At 60.1% G+C, this 25,397-nt stretch overlaps 1 protein-coding gene and 1 long non-coding RNA gene across 7 annotated transcripts in view; both read right to left on the bottom strand.

The window, feature by feature from the left end:
- The window catches only part of ARHGAP26 (Rho GTPase activating protein 26), a 101,722-nt gene extending 89,596 nt beyond the window's left edge, over window positions 1-12,126 (bottom strand). For 3 of the 5 annotated variants that reach the window (XM_039701157.1, XM_039701158.1, XM_039701160.1), the window contains exon 1: window positions 11,852-12,005. In XM_039701157.1, the coding sequence (XP_039557091.1) occupies window positions 11,852-12,005 (154 nt within the window). Of the gene's footprint in view, window positions 1-11,851 lie in introns of all 5 variants that reach the window. The other 2 variants (XM_039701159.1, XM_039701161.1) reach the window with 1 other exon arrangement.
- Window positions 12,127-13,299: 1,173 nt separating this feature from the next.
- Window positions 13,300-25,347, bottom strand: LOC120498616. 2 transcript variants are annotated; one of them, XR_005626699.1, is made up of 3 exons: window positions 24,860-25,347; window positions 17,719-17,994; window positions 13,300-13,852 (listed from the first exon to the last, which is right to left on the bottom strand). It is a non-coding gene; the product is annotated as an uncharacterized LOC120498616 (long non-coding RNA). The 2 variants fall into 2 exon arrangements; XR_005626698.1 differs by having other exon boundaries at window positions 17,719-17,896; window positions 24,860-25,340.
- Between the last annotated feature and the right edge of the window lie 50 nt (window positions 25,348-25,397).

Below are 25,397 nucleotides of genomic sequence, written 5' to 3'. Positions count from 1 at the left end.
ACACAGTTAATGAAGGCCCCTCACCAAGGGTCCCACCTGGAGGGGCTTCAGCCCTGGGCATGTGAACCATCAAGCAATGACCTCTCCATCCCACCAGGAAAGGAAGACTTGGGAGACTCCCACCTGTCCCCCATGGAAGCCCTGGAGGATGCTGTCCCCTTGCCCAAACAGGACTTGCTGCAGGAACCACCCCAAAGTGAGGTGCTCTGTCTTGTGGCCAGCACAGTCTGGCCTGCCCCTGCTCTGCATTAATCAGGTTATTTTAACGAGCTGCAGCAGCTCCTGACCCAGAGACCACAGTGGGGAGAGGGGACAGAGGTGGGGACAAAGGGCAGCGATGGCACCTGGAGTGCCCAGGAGCTCTGGGCACTGCCTGTGTGGGCAGCCACAGGTGCCAGGCAGCAGAGCCTGCCCTGCCTGCAGCCAGGACACGCAGGAAACAAAACCCAGGAGTGATGTAAACCACCCCTGGAAAGGCCTCCCATTCCTGGAGAGCCTGAGGAGACAGATGTGTGCAGCTGCAGGGAGGCACAGCCCAACACGAGTCCTCACTCCCAGCAAGGGCTCAGAGAAACACCAGCCTGGCAGAGCCCTCCTGGCAGCCCTGGCAACCACCCCATACCCCTGGGAAGATAAGAGGCCCAAAGCCAGGTACCAGCACCCTGGCAGGCAGCTTCAGGCTGAGCAGCACATGGGATCAGCAGAACCCCAGCACTGAGCAGAGCCCCTGGTGACCCTGCCCCGGGGCCTTCCTGGTGCTGTGCACGGACATGGCAACACCCCAGTGCTCCCACAGCCCCAGAGCATCACTGCCTGCAGCTCCTGGAGGGCACAGCCCACCTGCCCCCAGCACAGGGCAGCATGCCCTGGATGCCAGCCCTGGTCTGGACACGGAGCGTTTTGTGCACTTAGCAGCAAAACAAAATAAAACGGGATTTCTGCACTTCCCCACCCAGCTCCCACGTCTGGCACTTTTCCCCGTGCTTATTTTTGTTCACATCCTGGTGTTGTTTCATGGCAGAACCCCCCGGCCTGTCCCAACGTGCAGCCCAGAGTTTGCCAGGCAGGGAGCCAGGCGTCGGAGCAGGAGCAGCTCAGGTGGGAGCAGGGATGGTCCCCGAATAAAATCAAATGTAAATATTCACCATTCCAACACAGAGGAGGGATGCATCCAAACAGCAAACACAGGCAACAGCTTAAGTGCCTGGAAAACATCAAGGACATGGTAATGAAATGGAAAATTCCCACCCGGCTGGCATTTCCACGGGCAGCCGGCTGCACGAGCACACAATGCGAGGAAGCAGCAGTGCAAATCCCATCCCTGTGTCCCAGCCAGGCAGGGATTTGGGCACAGTGCTGCCTCAGACAGAGAGCTGTCAGACCTGCTGAGCACAGCTGTCCCACTGCTCCAGTGCCTGACCTTCAAACCCCAACCCCTGCCTGCTGTTCCCAAACCAGGATTGTGAATATTGCATCTCCCCTCCACCTGCACACTGCCCACGGCCCCAGGCAGGGCATGGAAATGCCTGCAGCCTTCCACCTGTGAGTAAAGCCTCTGAGGCAGGATGGAAGTGCCATGTTCTACTCACAGCTCCCCACGGCCCCAGTTCCCTCACTGGGCAGTGCAGGTCAGTCCCCATCAGCAGAACACTGCTCCAGGAATTGCAGCCTCTCCTCCAAGTGCCAGGAGAGCTTCAGGCTGGGCATCAGGAGAAATTTCCTCCTGGAAAGAATGGTCAGTCATTGCAAGGGGCTGCCCAGGGAGTGGTGGAGCCCCCATGCCTGGAGGTGTCCAAGGAAGGACTGGATGTGGCACTCTGTGCTCAGGGCTGCTTGACAAGATGGTGATGGGTCACAGGTTGGACTGGACAATCTTGGAGGCCATTTCCATCCTCAGTCATCATGTATTTCTGTGATTCCTCTCCAAACCCTGGCACGACCCACAGGAAGGCTGCAGATGACTTTACCCTTGCTACCACAATATTTCATCGACTGGAGCCTGGAATCACATTTCATTAGGACAGAACGCCCTGCCCGAGACAGCTAATCGATTTAGAGGACACTAATCCAGAAGAAATTTGCTCCTGACCCAGGCAATGCCCATTAGTGGAGCAGAAGGGGGACTGGCAGGGGGGGCTGTGGCAGAGCCCCTGCCAGACCCCGCCAGGCCGAGCAGATTGCCTCAGGCACTGGCCCTGCCTCTGGATTAGTTAGTTATTAAATCTAATTAGCTAATAGGTGGGTCACAGGGAGCCTGTTGATTTCCCAAGGGGCAGGCACCAAAGCATTGGGGTCCCCAGGGGACAATGGGCCCAGAGACCCCCGTGCCCAGGTGGGGAGGGGACCATCGCCCTGTCCCTGCAGGCAGGAAGGACAGGAGGCCATGCTGGCAGCTCCCAGCCATGGCACGGGGCAGTGCCACCCCTGTGCCCCTCCCTGTCCCCGTCCCACAGCCAGGCAGGGAGCAGGGCCGGCTCCAGCCCTGCAGAAGCTGCTGTGCACAAGCTCCTTCCTCCTCCTCCCAAGGATCTGCGGAAATCCTTTTGTCGCCGGCGCTCCTCCACCTCAGCTGTCAGAACAGGAAAATCCCACTGTGCTCGCACGAACATCAGTGGCCAGTGAGTCAATTTTTCCTGCTTCGGCAGGAAAAGAGAAATATAAATTAAAATCTCCAGTGGAGCTTAGGGAGGCACGCAGGGTGAGGACAGGGATGCAGAGCCCAGGGTGTAGCACAGAACCACGGGACAGTTTAGGTGGGAAAAGCCCTCCAAGGTTCTCACATCCTGCTGCTCCCCCTGCACTGCCAAAGCCAACAATCGCCACTGTCGTCATCTGTAAAACCCCTGCAGGATGGTGACTCCACCGCTGCTCTGGGTAGCCTGTTCCAGTATCTGACCACCCTTCCAGGAAGAAATCACTGCCTTTAACCTGGGCTTTCCCCTGGAATTCGTGGGAGAGGCACCCAACGCTCTGCTCTGCAATGGCTGGGTTTTTTTGTAAAACATTGCTTAGCAACCAGCACTCAGCGAGGGCATCGCTCTGGGCAGACGCTGCTTCAGCGAGAAAGAGAAAGACAATCCAGCAAAGGGACAGCGTGGCAGCAGTGCTAGGAAAGGCACACGCCAGCTCTTTTTACAGGTCACTCAGCCCAGAGAGCCCTTCACGCTTCCCTCACTGTGGATCATGGAATCCCAGACTGGCTGGGGCTGGAAGCGACCCCAAAGCTCATCCCATTGCACCTTGCTCTGTGCCAGGCTGCTCCCAGCCCTGCTGAGGGTGCAGAGGGCAGGGCAGGCTGAGGAGGCACCCCCAGCCCTCACTGTCCCCCTGTCCCTGTGCTGTGCCCGCTGCTCCACGTGCCAGGGCCAGATGGTCTGGAGGCTGCTGTGCTTCCCCCAGCTCCGGCTGGAAACCCGCCTGGCAGCAGGGCACAGACAGCCCTGTCCCCTTGATCCCCATGGCACAGACATCCCCTTCCCCTGGATCCCCATGGCACAGACAGCCCCTGCAGACAGCCCCTGGTCCCCATGGCACAGACAGCCCCTTCCCCTTGATCCCCATGGCACAGACATCCCCTTCCCCCTGGTCCCCATGGCACAGACAGCCCCTGGGTCCCCATGGCACAGACATCCCCTCGATCCCCACAGCACAGACATCCCAGCACACCCCCTGCACCCCAGGACCCCCCAGCTCCCACTGGGAGCCAAGGCAGAGGAGCCAAATCCCAGCTCCTCCAAACCATGCTGGAGGAGCATCCATGGCATTAACATCCTTGGCATTAACAGCAGGGTGATGGAGACCATCCTTGCCATTAACAGCCAGGGGGATGCCCTAAAGATCTGCCCTTGTCAGAGCCCACAAGCCCAGGGCCACCAGTGCTCACAAGGAGCTGGGGGAAGCACCTTTGGCGTGGGGAGGATGCCAGGAAAACTGGAAAAGCATCCCTGCCCCAGCAAAACTGGGAAAGCATCTCTGTCCCAGGAAAACTGAGAAAGCATCTCTGTCCCAGGAAAACTGAGAAAACATCCCTGTCCCAGGAAAATATCCCTGTCCCAGGAAAACAGGGAGAGCATCCCAGGAAGAGAGGGAAAACATCCCCATCCCAGGAAAACAAGGAGAGCATCCCTGTCCCAGGAAAACTGAGAAAACATCTCTGTCCCAGGAAAACATCTCTGTCCCAGGAAAACGGGGAGAGCATCCCTGTCCCAGGAAAACTGAGAAAACATCCCTGTCCCAGGAAAATATCCCTGTCCCAGGAAAACAAAGAAAGCATCCCTGTCCCAGGAAAACATGTGCATCCCAGGAAAACAGGGAGAGCATCCCTGTCCCAGGAAGAGAGGGAAAACATGCCTGTCCCCGCGGCGGTGACAGCCGCTCGCTCGCGTGCCCGGGGGAGGAGGAGGGGGATGATTCACAGCCCAGTGAACAAGCTGTGCAGGTTTCCAAGCTGTGCAGGTTTCCTACGAGCTCCCCCTCGCTCTGCCTCCCCTCCCACCCACCACGGTCACGCTGCAGCTACTCATCACAGCGCTGGGAAAAGGCAGGGATGCAGCAACCCAGCCCAGCCAGGATGCCTGGCACAGCCATCCCCCTCTGTCCCACTGCTGGGTGCTGCAAAGGGGCCCAGGAGCCCCACACCAGAACCACAGGGTCTGCTTGGCCACACTGGCACTGCTGTTGCCCCCTGGACACGGTGGGGGGACTGAAGCCCCTCTGTCATGTGCAGGAATGCCAACCCTGAGCAGCCCTGCCCTGGTTTGTGCTCCTGGGAGAAGCACACCACGATTTTGGGGTTGGTGTTCCCCCCCTGCCAGCTGGGGAGGGGTCTGGCAGACAGCAAGGGCAGAAGAGACTTGCCCCATGCCATGCCTGGCGCTGAAACAGCCGGAGCAGCACCACGTGTGCCAAGCTGCAGAGAGCTCGGGGACAGTGGCACCGCCGCCTCCCACCCTGCACAGCAACCATGGGAACGGCATCTCCTCCCTCACATCCCAGCGCCACTGCGAGCTGCAGCAAAGCAAGGGGAAGGGAGCCCAAAGGGAGCCCAAAGGGAGCCCAAAGGGAACCCTACAGAGCCCACCGCTCCCAGCCCCTGGCCAGGGCACACAGGTGGTGCCACACACACCACAGGAGATGCCACACACACCACAGGTGGTGCCACACACACCACAGGTGGTGCCACACACACCACAGGTGATGCCACACACACCACAGGTGGTGCCACACAGCTCTCGGTCTGGCAGCCCTGCAGAAGCAAACGGAGACAGATGATTGAAGCTGTGCCAGCACATCTGCAGCCTTGGGCAAAGCCTCCTGACCCAAATCAGCACATCTGCTCCGTGCTGGAAGCACGAGAGGACACAGCCTGTGGGTGACTCCCGGAGGAACACGGGGACATCCAGGCTGGCCCTCCACACCCCCTGCCCAGGGTCCCTCCCTGCACACAGGTGGGCACCCTCAGCCTCCTGCAGCTCTGGCAGTGCCAGCCCCTGCCCCTCAGAGCTGCCCTTCAGCCCAGGCCATCCCCTGCCATCCCAAAGGGCTGGGTTTAGCCTGGCATGGCACACGAGCTCAGTGCAGGCCCTGCAGCTCCTCCAGGCCCTGTCCCCACCCCAGCCATGGGGACACGTGCCAAAAGGTGCTGTGTGGCACGCTCCCAATTACAGAGATCTCCCAGCCCTGTTAACGAGCCTTCTGCCAGCACAAAGATGCAGCCATGGACACAGGCTGTCCTGCACACCCCAACCCTGCTCTGGGGCTCCCTGTCAGTGCTGCTGCCAGCCAGACCCAGCTCCAGCCCAGCCCAGCCCCACAGCACCCACCCAGTGCCTCCTGCAGGAGCCAGGAGCCAGCCCACCCTCCCTGGCTGCCACCACCAGCCCCAAACCTGCCAGCACTGCGGGGTCGTGCCTGGCTGGGGTCCCCTGGGAGCTGGGAATGCTCCCTGGGGATACAGGGAACACTCCTGGGTGTGGGGATCCTCCTGCACGGATCACAGCCAGGGCAGGGCACGCGGGGAACCACTGCAGCACCCAGCAGGGACAGCTCCCTCTGGCACTGGGGCAGAGCCGGGTGGCAGAAGTGTCAGCCCTCTGCAGCCAGCCCTGCTGGCACAACAGCCCCTCCAGGCTCACAGTGCAGAGCCACCACCACAGAGCCCCTCCCAAGCAGGAATGTGCTCCTGCTGCCAACTTCCACTGGGGAGGAAGAGGAGGATCAGCTTGTGCTAAAACTGAAGCTCAGTATTCCCACCTGTCCTACCCCTCATTTGAATAAAATCCCAGACAAGTCATTAAGGATGTGGCTGCACAAGCCACACAGGTCATGCAAAGGAGGAGAAGCCTTGGTGCCTCTGGCTGTGCTGGTGCAGGACTGGCTGAGCCATAACCATATCCCTCCTCAAAGCATTCCCTGCACCAGCTGTTTCCTACAGGAATGAAGAGGGGAAAAAATGCACCCGGGCCCAGGAGAGCCTTGTTACACATTACACCTCGGCTGGGTGAACAAAGCAGGAAAAAAATCCAAGTAAATCATTTCACCAGCCAAAGCCAAAGCCACGTGCTTTCCCTGTGGTTTGCCAGGCAGAGGGAGAGCCCAGGGGGGGCTGGGGTCAGGCAGGAACCCCCCCTGCCCCTCCAAGCGTGGAAGGAGCTCCTTGGGGAACGCATGGATGCTCCAGGACATCTCCCTGAGGCAAGGCAGCAGCTCCTGGTGCTGGGCAGACACAGGGAGATGCAGGGACTCACCTGGGCTGGCCCAGCCTCAGCCCAGCCCCATTCCACAGGCACAGCCCAGCAGAGCCCAGTGCCAGGGTCACAGCAGCCCAGGCGGGTGCTGCTGCTGGTGCTGCACCCCCAGGAAGCACAGAGCTCCTTCTGCTCCAGCCTGGACCTGCAGAGCCCAGCGCAGCTCTGAGCACCAACGGGGCTGCCCTGCAAAGCCAGACCTCAGCCTCTGCACCTTGACCCCTCTGTGCAAAGCTGCTGAGAGGGTTTGGGCTGCCACTGCTTCCTCCAGGGGCCAGAAGAGCAAGAAGGATGAAAATAAGATGGGTTTTGTGTTCCTTCTCCCTGCACCAAACAGCCGGGGCACAAGGAGCTGTCACCCCAGCTGGCAGCAGCTAAAAGCAGCCCCAGGCTGGGACCATGCCCCAGCACAGCCAAGGGCTCTCTGCAGTGCACAGCAGCCCGTGTTCCACCTGCCCTGTGCCCCCCAGACCCACCCCAGGGCACAGAGTGAGCTGAGCCAGGGCCATGGGGGCAGGATGGCAAAGGCATGACAGAGTGGCAAAGTGAGCAATCCCACTTTCCTTATCGGCCGCCTAAGCCCTGTTGTGTAAAAAGGGAATTAAGTCAACACTGGGCAAAAGTTTCGCTTTCGCTTGCAGTGTGCTGCAGATCCAGGGCCAGCTCCATGCAGGACGGGCACTGCCAGGGCACTGCCAGGGCACAGACACCTCACAAACGCTCTGTTTCAGCAAGAAGCTGCAGAGATGTGGAACAGAACCCATGTGCAAGCACATCCCCGAGTCTGGAACACCAGCAGCAGCACCAGGAACGACCCCAGCACCCCACTGCCCACTCAGAGCTGCATGCACAGCACCCCCAGAGCAGGATGTGCCCCAGGGAACACCCCAGAGCTGCAGCAAAAGCCCTGCTGGCACTTCCCAGGGCAGCACAGCACCGTGCAGGCACACAGGGGTCAGCACAGGGGGCACTCATTAAAACACACCCTGCAGGACAGACAGAAGGCACAGCACACCTCTCTGACAGCAAACCTCAGCTGTCCCCACAGCCAGCATGGTGGGGGGCACAGCTGGCAGGGCACCTGTGGGACAGTGCCACAGCATGTGCCCCAGAGGCCAGCAGGGCCAGAGCAGTCCCCAGGCACTGCAGGATGCAGGGCCAGCATCACCCCCTTGGTCCCATCCCTCCTCGCTGCAGCTCTGGGGTTACCTGGCCAGAAAAACAGCAAAAGGAAAAGGGACCCAAAACAGCAAAAGGGACCCAAAACAGCAAGAGGAAAAGGGACCCAGAACAGCAGCCCAGCCCAGCTGTGCCTCTCCCGTGGGACCCAGGGCATGGCACAGCCCCAGCAGGACCCTCGTGGGGAGGGGGCTCACAAAGGCAGCCCAGCCCCAGCACACAAATTGCAGTTTGTGCCGTGGGGGCATGGCAGCAGCCGGGGCGTGGACGGGTTTGGTGGCTTCAAATTAGTGCCTGGAGTTGGAAGGAGCAAAACCAACCAGCAGAAACGTGGCAGGGCACCAGGCTGCACCCAGGCCTGAAGGGGACAGCAGCCCCATGGCCAGAGGGACAGGGCGCCTGGCAGCACGGGGAGGAGGAGGAGAGGAGGAGGAGGAGGAGGAGGAGGGTGCCAGGCTCAGCCCTGTGCTACAGCACGGGGGAGGCGATGGCTGGCAGCCCTGCACCCCCACATCCTCCATCCCTAGGGGTGCTGCTTGGTTCCCAAAGCAAGCTGTGGGCATCTCCACGTCACCCTGTGTGTGCCCAGCTCCAGCTCCCCCTCCGTGCCAGCTCAGGGGTGGAGGTGATGCCAGCACAGGGGTGGAGGTGATGCCAGCACAGGGGCAGGTGATGCCAGCACAGGGCTGCAGGTGATGCCAGCACAGGGACAAGCCACTGGCTGCCTGCCTGGCCCCCACACAGCCACAGGGACATGCAAAGGGATGAAATCCTTCAGCCTCCCTGGTCCTGCTGGTCACCACAGCTCCTGTGCTGCAGAAGGAGTTTCACGGCACCCAGGCTTCGAGTTCATTATTTATGTCACACTTGAAGTCTCTGCATCTGCAAAACTTTCTGAATAATTTATGGATGGTGGATCAGGGAGGAAGAGGGACACGTTTTGCTGGAAACCAGGTCACTGAATACCAGCCAGGCAGCAAAGGGAGACAATGGAAACAGGCACAGAAACTCACTGGGGGAAAAAGATCCAACAGCATTCATGTACACACAGACACACACACTCCACAGATGCCCTTGCCATCTGAGGATATTTAGCAAGAGCAGCCCTTCAGCAAATGAGGATCATTTTCAACCTTCTGAATTTATTCTTTCTTCTCAGGGAAGGAGAAAGTGCTGTGAATCATTCCTGTTTCTCTCTGTACCTACACTGAGGGCAAAAGCAGGGCAGAGCAGCCCTTTCACAAACCCTGGCAGAGACTTTGCTCCATGTCCTTACTCCAGTCCCACCATCCCTGCATGCCCGTGCTGCTGCTCTGCAGAGGGCTCTTCCTCCCTCCTCATCTTCCTCCCTGCAGCCAGCCCCAGCAGCCCCTCACCAGCAGCAGTTACACGCTGTCCCCACGCCTGCCTTCGTGCAAAGAGGATGTGAAACATTCAGCAGAAAAGGCAAGAGGAAGGAAAACGAGAGAGGATATTGCAAAGACCTCACACTGCCCAAGGGCCAGACAGCCCCAGAACCCCCCAGGCCACGGGCAGCACGTCCTGAGCCAGGGTCTGCTGCCCCAGGCCTGCCCAGCTCCACAGCCACGGGAGGAGCAGCACGGAGACAGTGCCAGGGGGACAAGGCCACCATGGCCAGCCATGGGGAGACAAACCAAAACCACTTGGAAACACCACTAAAAAATAAAACTGGCTAAGAAAAACACGGCCCTGGTCACAGTCAGGAGTGGCCCCAGTCTGCACTGGCTCACAGGGGTGACATCCCAGCCCCTGCAGCCGTGGCACAGATACAACAACCAGCAACAGGCAGCACAGCAGCTCCTCACCCCTGGAGCATCTCCATCCCTGCTGCTGGACACTGGAAGGGTCTGTAGGGGCTCACACAACAGAGCTGGGACCTGGCACACGCTGAGGGTGACACCTGTGGGCAGAGCTGGCCCAGATCCCACCCAACCCCAGCCCAGATCCCCCCCAGCTCCAGCCCAGATCCCCCCCAGCTCCAGGGATCAGGGGGAGGCACCACAGCCCCACAGCCCCTGCAGTCACTCCTACAGCAGGAGAAGGATGCACAGAGGGCCGAGCCCCCCAGCCAGGGAGGGGACAGCCCTTCCCAGCCTCCCGGGCAGTGCCCTGCCCCAGATGGCCCAAACCCTCCCCCAGAGTGTCCTGGGGCCACCTCGGTGCCACACGTGCTGGGGAGGTGGCAGCAGGGCAGGCAGGGCTGGCGCCTGGGCACTGATTTACCCTGCAGCAGAATCAGCATTATTGCTGTCCCCGCAGCCTGGGCACCACTGGAACTCCCCCCAGCCCTGGGCAGGAATTAAGGGCTAATCCAGGAACACATTCAATAGGAGCTGCAAAACAATCCAGCCATAAAAACATCCTTATCTCCAGAGGCCAGCGAGCGTTCTTCCTGCCCGAGCTGGGGTGTGCAGCACGGCCACGGCCAGGGGGCAGGAGCCCACGGGCAGCCACGAGCCCACAGGGGCTCCCAGCACCCCCAAAACACTGCACACAGCGTGCCCAGGGCAGAGCACAGCCAGCAGCTCAGCCAGCACCTGCCACAAGCTACCTGGCCGAGCCCAGAGACACCTCGGGACTCAGCAGCTCACTCCCAAAATGTATTTTCTGTCAAGAACAGTGCTGTAGGATTTGTTCTGGGATAAAATGAATGCTACAGGCAGGGCCAGGCACTGCTGCCTGCAGCAAACGCTCCACAGCAGAGCACAGCTCAGACCTGCAGAGCCATAAACGCACCCACAGCTGTTGGGTTTGAGATTCTTCTAACCCCAAATGCCAAGAACTGCCACAATGGGAGTCCCTGTAAGCCAGATGTTGCCAGCTGCTACTTCAGCACAGGGGAGCTACACCCCTGGGGCTGGGTGTGGGATCAGAAGGGCAGGGAGCAGGAATGGACAGGGTGGTGGCAATGCTCCCCCTGCCCGTGCACCCTGGGTGACCTCGCTGTCCCACAGCCCCACAGCGGCCCTGGCCAGGCTGGCTCACGGCAGCTGATGCTGCAGGGGCTCCAGGGCACCTGTGTTTGTGACGTGCCCATCACACCCCGGCACAGGCTGGGGTGACAGGGGCACATCAGGGTACCGGCACCCCCCTGGATGGGGACGCACCCCGTGACTTGGGCCAGAAAAACTTAAAAACAGAGAAAACCCCAATGAGGGAACAGCAGAAACAGAGCCGAGCTTGGGGAGCAGCTCAGCCAGCAGAGCACCCCGAGGGCACAGCCACCCAGCGCTGCCAAGGGGAGCCAGCAGAGGTGTCCCCTGTGGGGACAGCAGCAGCCCAGCCCGGGCACCAGGGCGGAGCGGGACGCTGCCAGCCGCAGGTGAGGCTGTCCCCGGCCGCAGGTGAGGCTGTCCCCGGCCGCAGGTGAGGCTGTCCCCGGCCCCGGAGCCGCATCGCTGCATCCCACCCCTCCCGCCTCCGCCTTCCCTCGGCGACAGGGACAGCAGCGGAGGGGCCAGCCGGGCACGGCCACGGGGGCTCCGGGCATCCCCGCCCCGAGCGGACACGGGACAAGCGGGGGGCGAGGGGAGCCAGGCACCCACCCACCCCCAAAAGCCGCTCCCGAGGGATGCGAGCCCAGGACCAGAACCAGAACCGCACGCGTGCCAATGGACCATGCACATCTCATGGACCGGACCGGGACCCGCATGCCCCCGGACGGAGCAGGGCCAGGCCCGGGCGTGCGCCGGTGGCAGAACCAGGGGCACGGCAGGCACATCCCGGGGCACCGCACGTCCTGCTGGACCGGCACCGGGAGCGGCACCGGCACCGGGAGCGGGGCCCGGCCACCCCGCAGCCCGCAGCGGGGGCTCGGGCGGTCCCGGCTGGCGGAGCCCCGGGCGGGGCCGGGGCCGGGCGGGGGTCGCGGGGTCCCGCAGGGCCGCCCCCAGCCCCGCACTTACTCTTGAGGGCGGCGACGAGCGACTTCCCGTCCTTGATGAGCTCCTTGATGAACTTGTTGGTCTTGTCCAGCTCGGCCTCGTGGGAGCGCAGCCGCTCCCGGAACTGCGGGCTGTCCAGGCAGCACTCGCTGAACTCCAGCGCCGGCAGCCCCATGCTGCCGGGCACGGCGGGGCGAAGCACGCAGAAATCCGGAGGAAACGCGGAACGGAAGGGCTCTTGCCGCGGGAGCGCGGGGCCGGGAGCGGGGCCGGGCAGGGCGGCGGGGAGCGGGGCCCCGCCGCCGGGAAACCCGCGCCCGGCCTGCGGGAGCGCCGCTCCGGCCCGCCCCGCGCCCGGCCGGCTGGCGGCTGGCACGGCTCTGCTCCCATCATGGCACATCTGTGCCGGAGATTACTGCCCCGGCTTAGCGCTGCGGTCTGAGAGGCTGAGCCCGTAATCTGCCGGCAGGGCCGGCTGCGGAGCGGCGGCGGGCGGAGCTGCGCGGCCCCGGCCCCAGAGCATCCCCCGAGCACGGCTGTCACCGCTGCCCTCGGGAGGTGGGTGCTGTCACCGCACACACAGCCCCGCTGCCCTCGGGAGGTGGGTGCTGTCACCGCACACACAGCCCCGCTGCCTTCCCCCACCGCCCGCTGCCTTCGGAGCGTGCCAGGAGCGCGGCCCGGGCTCGCCGCCTCCTTCCCGGCCGGAGCTGCCCGGGGCCGCCCGAACAGCTGCTCCTGCTGGGGGCCGGACAGCGGCACAGCGCCCGAGCCCGGGAGTAAACCGGGCAAGAACACCGGCACCCGCTCAGGAACGGAGCGCCCGGGCCGCAGGGATGCTGTGCCGAGCAGGGATGCCAGAGATGCCCGGTGCCCCCCGGGCTGTACCGGGCAGGGATGCCAAGGATGCCCGGTGCCCGGTGCCCCGGGATGTGCCGAGCAGGGATGCCAGGGATGCTGGGTGCCCGGTGCCCCAGGATCTGCCCGATTCCCCCAGGCAGTACCCGCTCCCCCGGGCTGGCCGAGCAGGGATGCCAGGGATGCCCGGTGCTCCAGGCTGTGCCAGCAGGGATGCCGGCGGTGCCCTCTCCCCCGGGCTGTGGACGATCCCCGGTCCCCCGGTCCCCCAGTGCCCGTGTCCCTGCTCAGCCGTGCCACGGGCAGCACGGAAGGCCGGCGAGCCCCGGGCATTCCCGCAGCCCAGCCTATCCCGCAGGATGCTCCGCACCGAGCTCGGTCCGGCCCACACCCGGTGTTCAAAAGTTCATCCACCTGCGGTTTCCAGCAGGAGCCTGACACCAGCTCAACCTTTTGTCTCTGTTTTTTCAGCCCTCAAAGCACGATTCTCTCCATCCTCTCAGCACAGCCTAATTCAGGCTGAGTCACCGCCTTCAAATATGGCTTGTGAGCCACATTTTTTTGGATGAGGCCTCCTAATTATAAAAAAGGATGTAATACTAATTACATGCTTATCTTGTAGGCAGGATATAAAGTTTAATGAGCTGTCATCTACGCCATATGCACACAGCCCCATAAAAGCATGAGATGTTATTATTTGGATTATGTTCCCTAATTCTACCCTGCACAAAGCCACAGGAGCACTATTTCGGTTTTATCCTTCTCCATCACCATTGTTCACATTCAAAAGTGTTCCAGCATGTACTGCTAATAGGGAAGAACCTGTAACTAGATTTATAGGACACTGCCTTAGAGGATGCAAATATCTGGGGCTCGAAATTGAATTTTTTTCAGCACCACAGAAAATGATGATGCCTAGACTGTCATTTTCTGAAGAGGACAGAATCGAGGCCATACAAAGCTCTGCCTCACATGAAGCACCACGCTGGAACTGAGGCCTCAGGCGGGCAGTGAGGAATCCTCTCCCCTGGTCCTGGCTGCATTCACCAGGAGACACTCCTTGTGTTTGAGCTCCGAATGTGGGAGCAGAGCAGGGCAGCAGGACTGGCGAAAACAGCCACGGGACACCTTCCAGCCCTGTTTCCCTGGGATTGTGCATCCAAACTGCAAAAGAACACCATGGAAAATCCTGAGTTGGAAGGGACCAACAGCGACCATGGAGCCCAGCTCGTGGCCCTGCACAGGACACCCCAAGAATCCCACCACACTCCTCAGAACATTTATCACTGCAGGGAAAAATAAGCAAAGCAACGCCCCAGAGTGCCACATGCTGCTGCCTGTGGAGGACAGCATTGCCTCCCTCTGTAACCCCTGCCTGCTCTGATCTGTCCTTTCCAGCAGCTGGGTTGTCTCACCCCAAGCGAGCCAGGTCAGCTGGGCACCCTGCACAGAGCCCTGGGCACTGGGAGCTCGTGCCAGGGGCCACAGCCAGCCCTGCCAGCCCCTGCAGGGCTGTGCCCACACAGCCTCCCCACAGAGGAGAGCTGTGGCTGCCCTAATCCCACACTCCCACCCTGAGCCGTCCTTGACCACACATTAGCACATTCTCCCTCACTCACTCACTCACCAGCCCACATCCCACAGCTCACCCGCTCAGGGAACATCTGCAGAAAAGCACTGCAGCATTAAAATAATGAAAAAATGAGAAAGAGAGAGTTATTTGATCCAGAGTCACCTAGATGAGGTGACTCTGGATCAAATAACTGCTGGTGCAGGAGTGGGGGCTGTGGAAGGAAGGGGGAGACAGCCAGAAGGCAGGGTTAGATGGGATATTAAGAAGAAATCCTTCCCTGGCAGGGTGGGCAGGCTCTGGCTTGGGGTGCCCAGAGCAGCTGGGGCTGCCCCTGGATCCCTGGCAGTGCCCAAGGCCAGGCTGGACAGGGCTGGGAGCACTTGGAACAGTGGGAGGGGTCCCTGCCAAGGCAGGGCTGGCACTTGGTGATCTCTGTGCCCCTTTCCAGCCCAAACCAGTCTGGGGTTCTGTGCCTGCAGCAGCACCAGCTCAGCCCCAGCTGCTGTCCCCAGCGTTATCTCTGGGTGGGTCCCACAGCCAGCTGGATCCAGCCGGTCTGTTTGAAAAACAGCAATTCTCCCCGTGAGCTTTCAGCTGGAGCAGCTCCCTCGTCTGAGCAGAGCATCTCCCACCTCGGCACCCCGGCCCTCGCGGGTGGCACATCCCTCCTGCCGCGGCAGAGGAGCCCCTTCTGCCCCGGGAAAGCTTTCTGCCAGCCAAGTGCAGCAGCCAGGGCAAGCTGGAGTGGCAGCAGGAGCGGGGGGTGAGGAGCCAGCCCTGGCAGCTCGGAGAGACAGAGGGGCTGGCTCTGAGCTCAGCCCCACACAGCCAGCCTGGCCAGGAGCTGCACCCTCGTCCCCGAGGTCCTGGAGCCTCCCTCCAGCAGCTGCCCCCGTCCCGGCAGCGTTCCCACCCTGGGAAAGCCAGAACCCGTGTCACAGGGGCAGGAGGGTGGACACCCGCCCGCTGCTCCGGGTCTCACAGCCTGGGCACTAATGCATTTCATGGAACCCCCGAGACAGCAGCAGGCATCCCGACTGCCAGAATGCAGGAGCCACACCAGAGCTTTCTTGGAACTGCCCTCGGGCAGCAATGTTCAAGGTCTGCTTGTTATGTGCCTGTGTATCACACTCACATCTTCCTTGCTCCCAGGACTCCTTTTATCGGGCTAGACACAGATGAGGCATTGTGGATGGCAAAAATAAAACAACCTGCTCCAGATAATACATTAGACCATGACAGGGGATCCCCTCGAATTCCCCATTGTGAGGCCAGGGGTGTGCATTGACCTGCTGTGCTGACAGCCCTCCGAGAGCTCTGATCCGTGACCTTGGGCTGTGAATGCAGCTCTGGGGCAGGCACCAAGGGCTTCCCCTTCCCCGTGCTGTCCTGCAACGTGCTGTGGGTGTACTCTTGTTTGTCACTGCAGCACCCCCAGGGTGGCAGGGCTCCCTGCACCGCCCCTCGCCAGCTCAGTGAGCATCATCTCAGCTGCAGACATTTCAGAGTGGAGCAGTACTTTTCCTCACTGCTGCACCTCTCACAGTCACACATGAATTTCCACCTACTCAATTCCTTTTTTTCCCTTCGGCAGCTCACTTCTCTCCTCGCAGTCACTCCTCCTGGCCCTCAGGCAGATTTGCAGGGGTGGGCGAGACGAGACAGGAGACGGGAACAGCAGTGACAGAGCTGAGCCTCTGCAGGGGGACAGCTCCCCCCAAAATGAAAAGCAAACTGGGCTGGGGTCTCTGCTCCCAACCCCTCTCCAGCTCCCAGCTCACCCTCGTTAATCACCTCCCATGATTTTTTGCCGTACTCATCATTCCCACTTGTGCTGCCAAGTCTCCCCAGCCACCACAGGTTTGGAACTGGTTTTGGAACTGGTTTCCCGTGGAAGGGAAATATCAATGCCATCTCCTGTTAGTCAGCCTGTGGTGCCACAGGGATCTGCACAGGGCCCTGAGCCCGTGTTCACGCCTTGGGCCATGAGTTCCTCGCCCCTGCACGTGGCTGTAACCACAGCTGAGCTCTCATCTGTTTCAGCTAATTGGCTTCACCTCCTGCTCGTGCCCTGCCACGCTCACCCGGGACGTGCCCAGCTCCTCTGCCAGGCCTGGCACGTGCCCCTGGGGAGCTGGAGCCCAGGGAGAGCAGGAATGCCCAGGACAAAGCCCCCAGGCCGTGCAGAGAGGGGAGCTGTCTCCAGAAGAGGCAGTTCCCTCTCATCTCCCTGGCAGGTGTCAGAGCAGATAGAGCAGGAGCCAGGCTGGAGAGAGGCTGCTGCTGCCTGTGCTTTCAGCCAGTGGGCAAGGTTTGTTTGCTTTGATTCCTGTTAAAAATAGAAGGAAACCCTTCAGCTGAGACCCTGGGCAGCAGCGTGCAGCCCTGACCCTCGAGCTGCCCTCAGCTTTGCTGCCCTCAGCTTTGCTGCCCTGCTCCCGTCTCACTGCACGGGTGGCACCTCGCCCAGCTCTGTCCATTTTGGCACAATTCCCCAGAGTGCTGCTTGTCTGCCCCTTCCCCAGTTTCAGGGGCATCATACTTACATATTTACTGCTTCATTAAGATTGAAACTCTGCTCCGACACCTGTCCAGCTGCAAAGCTCCCTCCTCCTGTCCCAACGTGTGACCCCAGCCCTGCCTGCTGACAGAGCCCCGAGCCAGGATCCTCCTCAGAGCACAGGGACACTCACAAACCCCTCTGGCTTCTCCCTGCCTGATGTCAAGTTTGACTTTTGTTTCCAGGATGATGCTCAGGGTGCTGGAGCCCGGCTGCCACTCTCAATGTCTGCTTTGTGTCCCCTCATTCAGTGGTGGCATTGATGACTAGTGATCAAAGGTGCCCTGAGAGCCTTGTGTTGAAGCAGCTTTCAGAACTGCCCTGCTGGGGGCTGTGCTCACCCTGTTCTGGCCAGGAATGGGACACAGAATAACTCACCAACCAGAATGATCATTTGAAAGGGCAGTGCCTCATGGGGGTGGCAGAGGCTCAGTCTCCCCAGCAGCACAAATCCCTGTTTGACGGAGCCACAATGACCCTTCTCTGTCCCCTGGGGCAGCATTGCCACTGTCAATGCTACCAGGGCTGTGCACACATGTGGCACAGAACAAAGCTCTGCATTATCACACAGGCTGGCTTTCACACCAGGAAGGAGTGCCTGCAAGGGCACAGCTCTGGAGATGGGATGAAGGTGAGGGTGGGACATTGCTGGCTCAGGAGCTGGCATGTCTGGAGGCATTCAGCACACTGAACACGGTGCAGGAAGAACACACAGAGGAGCTTCACAGAACAGTGTGGTTGGAAGGAACCTCCCAAATCATCCAGTTCCAACCATGGCAGGGACAACTTCCACAGCACCAGGCTGCTCCAAGCCTGTCCAGCCTGGCCTTGAGCACTCCAGGGATGGGACAGCCACAGTTCCACTGTTTTCACACGTGTATCTGTGTATTTACTCACCTTCCAGGCCAGCACAGGGTCAGTGCTGCTGGAGATCACTGTCCCCCTGCTGTGGTCCAGGTGACAGCTCATCCTGAAGGAGGCTGGGCTTCCAGCAGCATCATTCCCTTCATCCCTGAGCTTCCACTGCTCACAAGCTTCACCAGATCCTTTTCCATCCATCGCTGGCACAAGGATTCTGCAGAGCAGGGTGGTGGATGTTTAGCAAGGGAGGGGAAGAAGGGAATCCACTCCAGAGCTGCCAGAGAGGTGGCAAAGGAAACATCACCACAGGCCCTCAGGGAAGTGACAGAAAAATAGAAGTGACAGGTAAGTACAACGAGTTTCAAGCTCAGGATTCTTTTGATTAATTCCTTAAGGGGGGAGGTGGGCACACAGCAATACAGAAAACCCACATCACCTCACTGTGATGAAATGTTTTTGAAGAAAGAGCTGGTCATAGATGTTCTCTAAATTCCCTGGGAGCAAAAGAAAAGGCCTGACAGGTGCATTTTGGGCAGCGGCATCGAGCAGCTGGCCAAGCTACAGTTAAACACACAAAGTCAGAAACAAGCTCTCAATTAAATGGAAAAGTGAAATTAGTCACGCCCCTGGGAGTCACTGCAGTGCAGGAAGCTGAAATGGAAAAGTAAAGGAACCAAGGGCTATGAAATTGTCAGTGATATCCGTGGCAGAAGTATTTAAATAACAGGGTTAATTATAAAGATGACAAAGCCTCATTGTCAGGAAAGGCTGAACAGTCTGCCTATTCCTGCTCTCCCCTTTGGGAGAAATACAGAATCCCCCCAAAGGCCCAGCCAAGCAGCTGCCACTCATTTCTCTCCAAAAATAAAAGATCAGCCCCTCTCCACGTTCCCCAGGGAGCTCTGGTCTGGTGGTGCCCCGTGGGTGAACACTCCCCAGGTGTGACACGGGGGTGTGGGGAGCAGAGGGAGCACCAGGCAGAGCAGCAGGAGCCCAGGGAGCTGGGGGTGTACGAGTGCCTCCTCCTGCCCCACAAAAACCCACCTGGGCCCCTGGCAGCTGGAACAGCAGCAGGCAGTGCCCAGAGGGGCACCAAGCCCAGCCCCAAGGCAGGAAAGCTTTGGGCACCCCTGCATTAGACACCCACATGCCCCATCCCAGTGCCTCCAGGGAGGGTTCCAGCAGCTCCCAGTGCCCCCAGGCTGGGTGGCCAGCACAGCTGGCCCAGGCAGGAGCTGGGGGTGGCCAGAGCAGCAGCATTTCTAGCCCACCCCAGCTGGCCCCCACCAGCACTGACACCTGCAGCACCTGTGCAGAGGGAGCCCTTCCCAGAGCACCTGGGAGCCCAGAGACACAAAAGGCATCCAGGGACATCTCATTGCAAGCCCTGCCATGGCAGGGACACCTTCCCCTGTCCCAGGTGCTCCCAGCCCTGTCCAGCCTGGCCCTGGGCACTGCCAGGGATCCAGGGGCAGCCCCAGCTGTGCCAGGGCTCAGCACCTGCAGCATGAAAAGCTTCAAGGACAGCCCATCCCCGAGGATTCCTGTGCCTGGGGAGGCAGGACCCGTGCCAGGCAGAGGGGGCTGCTCCTCCCAGGCCCCTCTGCAGGGCTGTGAAGCCATCTGAAACCTCCAGGCACTTAAGCAGGGTTCTATTATCACAAGACAATTCCAAGGAGAGGAATGTTTTCCCAAAATTTGTGTAACCACTGGAAAAACGTCACAAACCGCTGTGAAATTGAGCTGAGGCCGTGTTTCCAGGAATGAGAAGCAGAAGTTCCCAAAGCAAACTGCAGTTTCCTTTCTGGAGGGGCTCCAGAGCTGTCTGCTGAGCATCAGCCGTGCTGCGACCCGCGGGGCTGGAGGCGCTGCCTCTCCCTCTGGAAACAGCAATTTCCTCCTGGGGCTGCTCAGCACCCCAGCCCTCACTGCTCCCTCCTTTTCTGCCTCTGCTCCTGGAATCTGGATGGAGATTTCCCCTCCCCAGCACTGAGACCAGCCCTGCACACGGGGCACTCCACAGCAGCTCCCTCCTGCCAGCTTCAGTGCAAAGTGTTTCAGTTCTCATGGTGAGGCAAGGCCACTGCCTTTCCTGCGTAAAAATATCTTCAAACAGCCTCTGGAAATTCCTGTGGAAATCCCCACTCGCCATCCCAGCCGTGCCCGGAAGCCCAGACAAAGGGTTTGTTCCTGGGGCTGGGGCTCACGGGGCCAGTCCCGGCTGCCCCTGCCTGGCCCTGCAGCGCACTGCCAGGGATGCACCCCAGTGTCACTGCACCCCAGTGTCACCATCGGTGTCACTGCACCCCCAGTGTCACTGCACCCCAGTGTCACTGCACACACCCCCCAGTTTCACTGCACCCCCCCCAGTGTCACTGCACCCCCTCAGTGTCACTGCACCCCAGTGCCACCCTCGGTGTCACTGCACCCTCGTCACTGCACCCCCAGTGTCACTGCACCCCCAGTGTCACCACCCCCTGTGCCCGTGTGCCTCAGCCTGTCCCTGGCGTGTCCCCTCTCGGGGCTGGCAGAGCCGGGAGCGGTGGCACAGCCAGAGGGGACCCGGGTGTCCCCAGGGGCTGGGCTGTCCCCGAGGGCTGAGCCAGCCTGGGGCAGCCCGGCTGACTTACAGGAAAAGGGAAGAAAAACGAGAAAAGGGATTTGGATCTTTAAAGTTAATGATTATTAAAAGGAAAACAGGAGCCGGGAGCTGTGCCAGCCCACAGCCCAGTAAAGGGGGGGACACAGCCCAGTAAAGGATGGGACACAGCCCAGTAAAGGGTGGGGACACAGCCCAGTAAAGGATGGGACACAGCCCAGTAAAGGGGACACAGCCCAGTAAAGGGGGGACACAGCCCAGTAAAGGGGGGGACACAGCCCAGTAAAGGAGGGGACACAGCCCAGTAAAGGATGGGACACAGCCCCAGTAAAGGAGGGGGACACAGCCCAGTAAAGGGAGGGGTGGGACACGGGCCCACTGCCCCCTCTGCCTGTGCCCAGCTGAGGGTCACCTGGCCAGGGTCAGGTGGAAATGCCCGTCCCCTCACAGCACGCTCCTCTCAGACAGCAGTCCCCAAAGCTGTCCCCAAGCCCCAGTCACAATTTCCACTTAACAGGCCTGGCCCTCCTCATTCCCCTGCTGTGCTTTGCTGTCCCCATCCCATGGCAGATGCAGGAGGACCAAGGGCTGAGCTGATCTCATGCCTGTTTATATTCATGTGGCCTCTGAGATTTGGTTTGGAACCATAAAAATATGTTATTTACTGTACAATTAAATATTTGTCTCCTGGTGGGTTGGACATGGGTGAACTGCAGTTTCTACAGTACCCTTAAGCATTACTTTTCCTCCTTGCCTTCCTTTTTGTACCTTTAATCCCCTCACTCCTCCTGCCTTTATCAGCTGCAGGGAGGTTTGCCAGGGACTTTACATAGTAAAAAATTAAATTAAAAAGTGAAAATAACAACCCCCCCAACAAAAAGGCAGACTATTTCTTCATTACTCAGGAGTCCTTACATATATCAGCCCAGCCTGGGCACCCAATTACCGTGCTGATAATGGTGGTGACAGTGCTGTGCCACGCTCGGCAGGCTGTCACAGCTGAGCTGCAGATTATCTGCCTCGGCAGCCCTTCCAGGGCGCCGTGCTCGGCTCTGATGGCTGCTGTGCCCAGCAGGAGCCGGGCAGGGCAGGGCTGCCCTTCCCTGGCACTGCCGTGTCCCCAGCAGGGTAGCACCAGCCCAGTGCCCCTGCCAGGTCGCCCACCTCTGACCCGTGCTTTGGTGGGTGGCAATGTCCCGAGCAGGGCCAGGAGCTCCCTTCCACGATGCTCTGCCTGGGTGACTCCCCATTTTTCTGGTTTTCAGACCTACAGCTCCGTGTAGGTGAAACCAGTGAAACCCAGCTCGGTGTAGAAGGCCAGATGATTTCCCTCCCTTCTCCTGGACAGGTGAGCTTCCTATTCATTATTCATTCATTCATTGATTGCCAGTCGGGTCTGGCAGCGGGGGCCAGGGCACAGCCAGACCCTGCCCAGCCCAGCTGCCCGGCCCCGCACGGCCCCGCACGGCCCCGCACTCAGCGCCCAGGACAAGGCACGCTGCAATTCTCCGCGTTAATTGCCAGGATGCCAGAGCAGGGGACAGACAGAGGTTCCTTTGTGCCGGCCCCGAGTGCCTCTGTTCCAGGAGAACGGCTCAGAACCGACCTTGCTTTGTGTGCCCAGCCCTGGCTCCACAGTGTTTGCACAAGTAGCTGGGCTGACAAAGACAAAATGGGGAATTCTTGGAGGTTTTGGGCAGTGAGGTATCTCCTGGAGCAGCCCTCACACACAGCAGCCCCAGCTCTGCTTTCCTCCTGGGTTCAGAGCAGAAAATCCAGCGCTGCAATGAGCGGAGCTGACATTCCTGAGTGAGCTGCCCTCCCTCACCCAGCGAGGGAGCAAAAACCTTCCGAGGCAAAGAAACATCCCCAGGGGCTCACAGGGAGAGCTGGGATCCTCGCAGGCCCGGGATCCTCCAGCTCCATCCATCCTTGTCCAGCCAGTCCCGCTGGCACTGCCCCATCCTGCTCGTGCCAAAGGAGCAGAGAAAGGTTTTGTCTGTTGTCAAGCACTTGGGAAATAAAAGGCAAGGCAGAGAGTGCCCAGCACAGCACAGGGAGCAGCTGGGACAGCTCTGAGGGGATGTTCACAGACGGGACTCTGCCACCTTTCCTTCAGAGCCACTCCTGCTGATGGCAGTCACTGCTCGCAGCCCTTTCCTTCCCAGGTGGGGACAAAGCTGCCTTGGCTTGCCCTGGAGGGCAGCTACAAAAGCTGTGCAAACCACACCACAGCCAGAGGAGAAGGAAAGTGATGCTGAGGAGCGATGCTGGCTGCAGGCCTCACCCTGGCTGGGAGCTGGGCACGGCAGCAGCTGTGCCAAAGGAGCAGCGGGCACTGCCACGTCCTGCCCACGGGAACTCCCTGGCTGCCAGGGTCAGAGGGGTCCAAAGCAGCCAGAGCTGGATAAGCTGAGCCTGAGCAGCCTCTCTGTGTTTGGATATTTATGTATATATATATATATTTGTTTTATATGTAAGGGTGCCCAGAGCAGCTGTGGCTGCCCCTGGAGCCCTGGCAGTGCCCAAGGCCAGGCTGGACAGGGCTGGGAGCACCTGGGACAGTGGGAGTTGTCCCTGCCATGGCAGGGGCTGGAACAAGTTGGGCTTTAAGGTTTCTCCCACTCCAAACCATTCCATGAGTCTGTGATTCCGTGTTTGGGAAGTTTTGGGGGACGGTGCTGAGGGAACAGCAAACACACTCGTGGGATCTCAGCAGCTCTTGGGACAAGGCTGTGGCAGGGGATTGCTGCTGGTCGTGATGGAGCAGCAACTGCAGGGGAGGAGGACAAATGGATTCTGTCAGGCTAACTTGATCTATTTTTAGATAAAACTGTAATTAAGTCAGTACTTGATAACAGCAGGACTTTTAAGGTAATGGGGCTTCTGTTACATATCTAAATGCAACATGGCACATATTAAATGAATCAGGAGATGTCTGTTTTCCCTGGAATGTAATTACAGGAGAGCCTCCTGGTCAGGGTACCCAGGAGAGCCCTCTGGGAGGCAGCTCCTGACTCTGAGCTAATGCCCAGCCGAGTAAACAGCACTGGGGTCAGCGTCTCGGGTCATTTGTTAAAACACAAAGGCTGGGAGTCATTCCTCAGGAGGGGCTGCTCCCTCCTGGGAAACGGGCACTGGGAAACTCCAACGGGATCCTGGACCAGGAGCCAGGACTGAGCCACGTTCAACAGCAGGCAAAGACAAACAGAATCACTGTCCTGTGTCTGCCTGGGCCAGGGACAGGCTCTGGCAGGGATCAGGGAGGGCAAGGGGATCTGCCTGGCAGAGCCCCAGCCCCACCCTGAACAGAGCCCACACCTGGGGCAGCTGCAGCAGATTTGGGAGCCCCCAGAGGCACCCTGGGCCACCAGAGTCCACCCGGTGTGACTCCAGCTGTGCACAGGGACGGCTGCGCCCGCTGCCCCTGGGCCAGAGCAGCCAGCTCTGCTGCCACCCAGATGTGCTCCAGCTGTGGGTGCTGCACCGTCCCCTGCACGGGCCTCAGATGTGCCACGGCTGCCAGATGTGCCACAGCCAGACCAGCTGTGCCCTGGCTGTTACATATCTAAATGCAACATGGCACATATTAAATGAATCAGGAGATGTCTGTTTTCCCTGGAATGTAATTACAGGAGAGCCTCCTGGTCAGGGTACCCAGGAGAGCCCTCTGGGAGGCAGCTCCTGACTCTGAGCTAATGCCCAGCCGAGTAAACAGCACTGGGGTCAGCGTCTCGGGTCATTTGTTAAAACACAAAGGCTGGGAGTCATTCCTCAGGAGGGGCTGCTCCCTCCTGGGAAACGGGCACTGGGAAACTCCAACGGGATCCTGGACCAGGAGCCAGGACTGAGCCACGTTCAACAGCAGGCAAAGACAAACAGAATCACTGTCCTGTGTCTGCCTGGGCCAGGGACAGGCTCTGGCAGGGATCAGGGAGGGCAAGGGGATCTGCCTGGCAGAGCCCCAGCCCCACCCTGAACAGAGCCCACACCTGGGGCAGCTGCAGCAGATTTGGGAGCCCCCAGAGGCACCCTGGGCCACCAGAGTCCACCCGGTGTGGCACCAGCTGTGCACAGGGACGGCTGTGCACGGTGGCTCTGCTGCCACCCAGATGTGCTCCAGCTGTGGGTGCTGCACCGTCCCCTGCACGGGCCTCAGATGTGCCACGGCTGCCAGATGTGCCACAGCCAGACCAGCTGTGCCCTGGCTCCAGCTGTGCCATGGCTCCAGCTGTGCCCATCCCCATCCAGCTGTGCCTGTCCCAATCCAGCTGTGCCCTCTCCCATCCAGCTGTGCCTCCCAATCCAGCTGTGCCCATCCCAATCCAGCTGTGCCAGTCCCAATCCAGCTGTGCCTGTCCCAATCCAGATGTGCCCGCCCCAACTCAGCTGTGCCCTCCCAATCCAGCTGTGCCCGTCCCCATCCAGCTGTGCCCGCCCCATCCAGCTGTGCCAGCTGTGCCTGCTGCGGTTCCGCGGTGCCCTCTGGCGGCCCCGGGCTCTCCCTGCGCCTCCCTCTGCCTGGAGCTTTTCCCAGCCAGTTTTATTCCTCTTTTCCTTCATTAAAACCTCCGTTACCTTCATAAAGCGGCTTCCCCCTCTTCCCTCTTCCGAGGTTGTTGAAGGGAAAAGTGGCTTCGCAGGAGTTTCGGGTCTCCAAAATCCCCCTTGTTTTATAAACACCCCAATGTGGGGAGACTGCAGGAGGAGAGCTTTGGCCCCGGAGAGAGTCCCCCCAAAAAGAGAGCACTTGGTAAATGTGAGAATTCAATTCCTTATTTCACACAAAACTGCTTCATGGCAAGCAGAGATAAGAAAACAATTTAAAAGTCCCTTGCCGTGCCTCTCCTGCCCTGTCCCCTCCTGTCCCTGTCCCTGTCCCTGTCCCCTCCTGTCCCTGTCCCTGGTGGCCCCGGGGCTCGCCGCGGTTCGCTCCAGGCTGCCGCACGCTCCCAGCATATTTTTAACGCATTTATCTCCCTGCAGCTTCCTGCCAGGCTGCTCGGGGGAAGCGGGCACCGAGAGCAAACGCCGCGGGGACACTCCGGGGCCGCGGCCGCGCCGTGCCAGCGCCAGCGCCGGGTGTCGCAGGGCGGGGTGGCAGCGCTGGTGGCAC

The sequence above is a fragment of the Passer montanus genome, unplaced genomic scaffold, assembly GCF_014805655.1.
Source record: "Passer montanus isolate IOZ18808 unplaced genomic scaffold, ASM1480565v1 scaffold15, whole genome shotgun sequence".
Classification (NCBI taxonomy): domain Eukaryota; kingdom Metazoa; phylum Chordata; class Aves; order Passeriformes; family Passeridae; genus Passer; species Passer montanus.
The sequence above is the reverse complement of the archived record's forward strand: the minus strand, read 5'-3'. Positions and strand labels throughout refer to the sequence as shown.